This window comes from Lathyrus oleraceus, unplaced genomic scaffold, assembly GCF_024323335.1.
Source record: "Lathyrus oleraceus cultivar Zhongwan6 unplaced genomic scaffold, CAAS_Psat_ZW6_1.0 chrUn0027, whole genome shotgun sequence".
NCBI lineage: Eukaryota > Viridiplantae > Streptophyta > Magnoliopsida > Fabales > Fabaceae > Lathyrus > Lathyrus oleraceus.
This window is the reverse complement of record NW_026112418.1, coordinates 64,360-72,653: the sequence shown is the minus strand read 5'-3', so window position 1 is coordinate 72,653 and position 8,294 is coordinate 64,360. Positions and strand designations below refer to the sequence as shown.

Sequence of the window (8,294 nt, the reverse complement as noted above, 5' to 3'; positions counted from 1 at the left end):
TTAAGTGTTCTCCGTGCTCTTGAGGAGTACGAGAATAAATAAGAATATCATCAATAAAGATCACCACGAACTGGTCCAAGTAGGGTTGGAATATCCGATTCATATAGTCCATGAAAACAGCTAGGGCATTCGTTACACCAAACGGCATTACAAGGAACTCATAATGGCCATATCGAGTTCTAAATGCGGTCTTCGGCACATCCGAACTCTTAACTCTTATTTGATGATAGCCCGATCGTAGATCAATCTTCGAGAACACGCAGGCTCCTTTCAACTGATCTAACAAATCGTCTATATGAGGCAGAGGGTACTTGTTCTTGATGGTAACTTTATTCAATTGACGATAATCAATACACAACCGCATACTACCGTCCTTCTTCTTTACTAGTAACACTGGAGCTCCCCATGGTGAGACACTCGGTCGGATAAAATGCTTGGTCAACAACTCTTCCAATTGATTCTTCAACTCTCTCAACTCTAGTGGCACCATGCGATACGAAGAGACGGAGATTGGAGCCGTCCCAGGTACCAGATCAATAGAGAATTCCACTTCCCTTTCAGGAGGAAGAGAGGAGACATCCTCAGGAAAAACTTCCGGAAATTCACAAACAACATGGATTTGTGTAACATTTAGATTATCGCTAGATTCCTTGGTAAGAGCCAAGAGAACTGACTTTTCATTCTCAAACAAGAAATTAACCATGCCAACCGTACCTTCCAAGATTGTAGTTAACACATCCTTTGGAGTAGCTTCACTAGATGGAATGATAATCAACTTCTCTTCACAACCAATAAACACCGAGTTGGCAAAAAGCCAATCCATCCCCAAAACCACATCAACCTTCTTAAGTGGTAGACAGATAAGATCAATCTGAAAAACTCTACCATTTACCGAGAGCGAACAATTTTCACAAATCAACGGTGTCTCAACCATATCATCCATGGCGGTAGTAACCACCATATGAGGAGACAAGGGAATTTCTTGCAAGCCAAGACGCTTCATGCACCGAATTGATACAAAAGAGTGTGTCGCCCCACAATCAAATAATACAAAACAAGGATGATCATTGACGACACACGTATCAGCAATGAAGGCATTGTTTCTCTTAGCCTTCCTTGCATCCAAAGTATAAACTCGACCGGCGCTTCTCCCCTGCATCTAATTCTTGTTCTGAGGAAATTCCCTAGACATGTGTCCCTCCCTCTGACAAGTGAAACACCAAATTCCACTTACAATACATTTTCCAAAATGATACTTCTTACATACTTGACATTGAGGAGGTTGGTTAGGTCTTGCATGTTGCACCTGTTTCCCTTTGAAAGCCTGAGATCTAGGCTTGAACTGGTTTCCTGGCCTTCCTTGGTCTCTCTGCCCACTCCTGTACTGATCCCTTTCTTCTTGAACCTTCTTCAAACTGTTCTCAGCCACATAACATTGTCTTAATAGTTCAGCATAAGAAGTGAATTCCCTTTGAGAAACACTATGAGAATTTTCACCCCTCAGACCAAAAAGAAACTGATCAATCTTCCACCTCTCATCAAGTGCGTACGCGGCTTGTCTAGAATATGCAGCCATATCTTCGAACTTTTCAGCATACGCAACTACTGACATAGTTCCCTGCCTGAGCTGTTGAAATTCAAACTCCTTCTGAGTCCTCAAAGAACTGGGAAAATACTTATCCAAGAAAATAGCCTTAAAATGCTCCCAATCTCTAGGTATTCCTTGATTGGTCATAAGAATCGAAGCACTCTCCCACCATCTTACAGCTGAACCCTTCATCATGTGATAAGCAAACACAACCTTATTTTCTTCACTACAATGCACTATCTGAAAAATCCTTTCCATGTCGGTTATCCACTCCTGAGCCTTCACAAGATTCAGCCCACCATGGAATTCTGGAGGATTCATGCGTAAGAAATCTCGGAAACTACCACCTGCAGCTACTTGTGGAACTCCCTGAGGATGCAAACCACTATATGTAAATAAATTCTATAATTTTCTTCTCCATCACAAAATTTAAAGTTTCTTCATCACTAAGTAACAAATTTAAAGGATTATACATTAATGATTCATACTATATATAAACGGTTAATAAGTTAAATTGCGTAATAAAGCTCAATTGTAATTGTATTTGTCATATTCACGCTGTATTATGGTATATTATATGTAAAAAAAAATAATATTTTCTTCTCCATCACCAAATTTTAGGTTTCTTCATCACTAAGCAACAAAGTGAAAAAAATATAAATGAATGATTCATATTATATATAAATGACTAACAACTTAAATTACATAATCAAGATCAATATTATTTGTATTCGGCATATTCACATTGTATTATGGTATATAATATGGAAATAAATTCAATAATTTTCTTCTCTATCAACAAATTTTAGGTTTCTTCATCCCTAAGTAACAAAGTTAAGGTACTATAAATTAATGATTCATATTATATATAAATGGTTAATAAGTGAAATTACATAATAAAACTCAATTTTATTTGTATTCGTCATATTCACATTGTATTATGGTATATTATATGTAAAAAAAATGTTTTTCTTCTCTATCACCAAATTTCAGGTTTCTTCATCATTAAGCAACAAAGTGAAAAAACTATTAATAAATGATTCATATTATATATAAATGGGTAACAAGTGAAATTACATAATCAAGATCAATATTATTTGTATTCGGCATATTCACATTGTAATATGGTATATTATATGTAAATAAATTCAATAATTTTCTTCTCCATCACCGAATTTTATGTTTCTTCATGTAATATCCCATATTCCCTTAAATGCTCAATTAGTTGTCAGTTAAGACCAATTGAGTTCCTATGTACTCTATCTTTTATCATTTGTAAGTGCAATTAAGTAATAAAGCTCAATATTATTTGTATTCATCATATCCACATTGAATTATGGTATATTATATGTAAAAAAAATTAATATTTTTTTCTCCATCCCCAAATTTTAGGTTTCTTCGTCACTAAGCAACAAAGTGAAAAAAACTATAAATGAATGATTCATATTATATATAAATAGGTAACAAGTGAATTTACATACTCAAGATCAACATTATTCGTATTCGGCATATTCACATGGTATTATGGTATATTATATGTAAATAAATTCAATAATTTTCTTCTCCATCACCAAATTTTAGGTTTCTTCATCACTAAGTAACAAAGTTGAAGGACTACAAATTAATTTTTCATATTATATATAAAAGGTTAATAAGTGAAATTACATAATAAAACTCAATATTATTTATATTCGCACTTTTCACATTGTATTATGGTATATTATATGTAAAAAAACTCAATATTTTTCTTCTCCATCACCAAATTTTGGGTTTCTTCACCATTAAGAAACAAACTTAAATAACTATAAATGAATGATTCATACTATATATAAATGGGTAACAACTGAAACTACATAATCAAGATCAATATTATTTGTTTTCGGCATATTCACATTGTATTATGGTATACTATATATAAATAAATTCTATAATTTTCTTCCTCATCACCAAATTTTAGGTTTCTTAATCACTAAGCAACAAAGGAAAAAAATATAAATGGGTAACAACTTAAATTACGTAATCAAGATCAATATTATTTGTATTCGGCATATTCACATTGTATTATGATATATAATATGTAAATAAATTCAACAATTTTCTTCTCCATCACCAAATTTTAGGTTTCTTCATCCCTAAGTAACAAAGTTAAAATACTATAAATTAATGATTCATATTATATATAAATGGGTAATAAGTGAAATTACATAGTAAAACTCAACTTTATTTGTATTCATTATATTCACATTGTATTATGGTATAATATATGTAAAAAAAAGTTAATATTTTTCTGCTCCATCACCAAATTTTAGGTTTCTTCATCATTAAGCAACTAAGTGAAAAACTATAAATAAATGATTCATATTATATATAAATGGGTAACAAGTGAATTTACATAATCAAGATCAATATTATTTGTATTCGGCATATTCACATTGTAATATGGTATATTATATGTAAATAAATTCATTAATTTTCTTCTCCATCACCATATTTTACGTTTCTTCATCACTAAGTAACAAAGTTATAGGACTATAAATTAATGATTCATATTATATATAAATGGTTAACAACTGAAATTACATAATAAAGCTCAATATTATTTTGTATTCGTCATATTTATATTATATTATGGTATATTATATGTAATAAAGAATTTAATATTTTTTTCTCCATCGCCAAGTTTTAGGTTTCTTAATCACTAAGAAACAAAGTTAAAAAAACTATAAATGAATGATTCATATTATATATAAATAGGTAACAAGTGAATTTACATAATCAAGATCAACATTATTCGTATTCGGCATATTCACATTGTATTATGGTATATTATGTGTAAATAAAATCAATATTGTTCTTCTCTATCACCAAATTCTAGGTTTCTTCATCACTAAGTAACAAAGTTGAAGGACTATAAATTAATTATTCATATTATATATAAATGGTTAATAAGTGAAATTACATAATAAAACTCAATATTATTTGTATTTGCCATATTCACATTGTATTATGGTATATTATATGTAAAAAAAAACTCAATACTTTTCTTCTCCATCACCAAATTTTAGGTTTCTTCATCACTAAGAAACAAAGTTAAAAAACTATAAATGAATGATTCATATTATATATAAATGGGTAACAACTGAAAATACATAATCAAGATCAATATTATTTGTATTCGGCATATTCACATTGTATTATGGTATACTATATGTAAATAAATTCTATAATTTTCTTCTCCATCACCATATTTAAAGTTTCTTCATCACTAAGTAACAAATTTAAAGGATTATACATTAATGAATCATACTATATATAAACTGTTAATAAGTTAAATTACGTAATAAAGCTCAATTGTAATTGTATTTGTCATATTCACGCTGTATTATGGTATATTATATGTAAAAAAAATTAATATTTTCTTTTCCATCACCAAATTTTAGGTTTCTTCATCACTAAGCAACAAAGTGAAAAAAATATAAATGAATGATTCATATTATATATAAATGACTAACAACTTAAATTACATAATCAAGATCAATATTATTTGTATTCGGCATATTCACATTGTATTATGGCATATAATATGGAAATAAATTCAATAATTTTCTTCTCTATCACCAAACTTTAGGTTTCTTCATCCCTAAGAAACAAAGTTAAAGTACTATAAATTAATGATTCATATTATATATAAATGGTTAATAAGTGAAATTACATAATAAAACTCAATTTTATTTGTATTCGTCATATTCTCATTGTATTATGGGATATTATATGTAAAAAAAGAATATTTTTCTTCTCTATCACCAAATTTTAGGTTTCTTCATCATTTAGCAACAAAGTGAAAAAACTATAAATAAATGATTCATATTATATATAAATGGGTAACAAGTGAAATTAGATAATCAAGATCAATATTATTTGTATTCGGTATATTCACATTTTAATATGGTATGTTATATGTAAATAAATTCAATAATTTTCTTCTCCATCACCGAATTTTATGTTTCTTCATGTAGTATCCCATATTCCCTTAAATGCTCAATTAGTTGTCGGTTAAGACCAATTGAGTTCCTGTGTACTCTATCTATTATCATTTGTAATAATTAAAGCTCCTATGTGCTCTAAATGTTGTCAATTGGGACCAATGGAGTAACCAGTGAACTCTGAAGATATTAATTATTAATAAATGAGACATACCAATATTAATAAGTACAAGAGAGGACATTTTTGGTAACATTAATAATTGATCAATTGGTACTTGAAGATAAAATATCAATTGAGATATTTTATATTACTACTTAATATTATATATTATTTATATATATTATATAGTATTTTGTGTGGTGGGGGTTGAAAGAAGAAGAAAAGGATAAGAAGAAGTAGGTAAGAGAGAGTGAGAGATATCAGAAAGAAAAGAAAGAAAGGGAAGAGGAGAAAAAGAGGAAAAGAGGAAGAGGAAGAAGAGAAGAAGAGGAAGGAAACCACCACCATCACCATCTCATCTTCATCATCATCATCACCAACTTTACATCTATTTCACCATCTTCATCTCCAAGGTGAGTTCTTAGCTAGTATAGCATTTGGGGGAAGAAACTTTATAAATTTGGGGGTTAGGTTTTGTGTGTAATGCATAATCATGAACTTGATGAATCCATGATGAGCTTGTTGTTATTCTTACTCATCCATGCTTGTATGTCTTGATCCCTAACCTTCACATGTTGTCTTAGTGTATCATGGTGTTGATAATTATGGTTGTGGTTGTTGATAATAACATGTTGATGTTGCTTCATGATGTTCATGATGTTATGTTATGTTGTATGATTGTTATGTGTTTTGGCATGTAATCATGATGGTGTATGTTTTGGTATGGATTGGGGTGGTTGAAATTGGAAAAAAAAGTGGTTAAAAGATGAATTTTTGAAGAAGTTCGAAGAACCAATCGATTAATTCCTTTGTATTTTGTGATTCATTTGATCAATCTATTGACATGAATTAATTATTTGATGAATTAAAATATGTCACCAATGGGGTTCAAACCCGAGACCTCCTTGGAATTGTACAAGCCTTACCACTAGGCCAATGAGTTTGTTGTTGAATACTTATGCAATAGATAAATATTAATCTAAATCTTGATTAAGATAGATTAATGAATTAATTAAGTGTTATAACTCTGTTTTGGACACAGACGGATGCGTTAGAAAGATAACGTAAAGGGCTATTATTATTGTTCCATGTTATAAAATATTATGTGATTTATAAATACTATGAATTATATTATGATGAAAGTTAAATATTGTTGTTATGTTGAATGTGAAATAACATGATTAAAAACCTTACAATGGTGAGTGAGGAAACTTAGGAGTATAACATGATTAATAACTTAGAAATATAATATAAGTTATGGAACATGTGTGATATATGCATGAGAATACGGTATTCATTTGTACGACGCTTATGTGAGGTCGTGGAAGAATTGTTGCCATGATTGAAAATGAGACGCATTGTATGGAACATGTCATATTATTATTTGTGTATTATGGTGAACGAAGTCACCTGCGATTGATGGATTTTGTTATGGTTCGTGGAACCGATGATTTGTGAAACCGATCATGTATTCAGAATGTGCGTTTTATGTGATGGTACACATCTCTATTGGTATGCTTAGATGAGTAAGCATTGGGATGTGGGACCAATGATTCGAGCCTCAATTGGGTTTGATCCCCAACCATGGCGGACATGGGAGAAAGGTGGACACCTAAGTGGGTTAGAGTCCCATACGGTGAAAGAGACTCAAAGTGGGTAAAGTCCCATACGAGTGATGGTTCTTAAAAGTGGGTTCGAGTCCCATAGGGGAACCTGATATCCACCGCGAAAGTCGAATCATACGAGCATGCATGAACCGGGCCTGGCTTAGACGTAAGTCCGTTCGGGAATTGATGTTTCGTGATCTGAATAATGATCGAGGTTGAGTTATGAGAACTCAGATGCATGTTGCCATACAATTGCGAGATAGTTTCCCCATCGCTCAAGTCTTCGTTCCCTTGTTGACTTGAGTTGGATATGAGTTGAATATTGATTAGAAAACCCTGTAGAGCCGAGTGCACCCATAAGATAGGAGAACTCACTGAGATTATTATCTCATCCCATTATTGTTGTTATTTTTTTCAGGTATTCCTTACAGGTTGAATTCAGTAGAAGTTGTTTATGGATGTTTCAAGGGATGCTGTTTATCATGATCTTCCGCTGTGGAGTTGTGTGCAATGAAGATATTGCACATAGTTCTTAGATTTTTATTGTTTAGGCATTATTGTATAACATGTTCCATTGATGTTTTTAGTTTGGACATGTATATATATTAATGCCATTAGGCACTTATGTTGGATCAATACCAATTATTAACACTTGTATGATATTATTCTAGATATATATTATACGGGTTGTTACACTTCATCACTAAGTAACAAAGTTAAAGGACTGTAAATTAATTATTCCTCTTATATATAAATGGTTAACAACTGAAATTACATAATAAAGCTCAATATTATTTGTATTCGTCAAATTCACATTATATTATGGTATATTATATGTAAAAAAGAATTTAATATTTTTTTCTCCATCACCAAATTTTAGGTTTCTTCATCACTAAGCAACAAAGTTAAAAAAACTATAAATGAATGATTCATATTATATATAAATAGGTAACAAG

General features: G+C 30.7%; 1 protein-coding gene across 1 annotated transcript; it reads right to left on the bottom strand.

The window, feature by feature from the left end:
* Positions 1–1,159: 1,159 nt before the first annotated feature.
* On the bottom strand, positions 1,160–1,957 carry LOC127112054 (uncharacterized; the record flags this gene model as incomplete). Its single annotated transcript, XM_051046247.1, has 1 exon — positions 1,160–1,957. A coding segment is annotated over one exon (798 nt), but the record flags the coding sequence as incomplete, so codon positions are not given.
* Between the last annotated feature and the right edge of the window lie 6,337 nt (positions 1,958–8,294).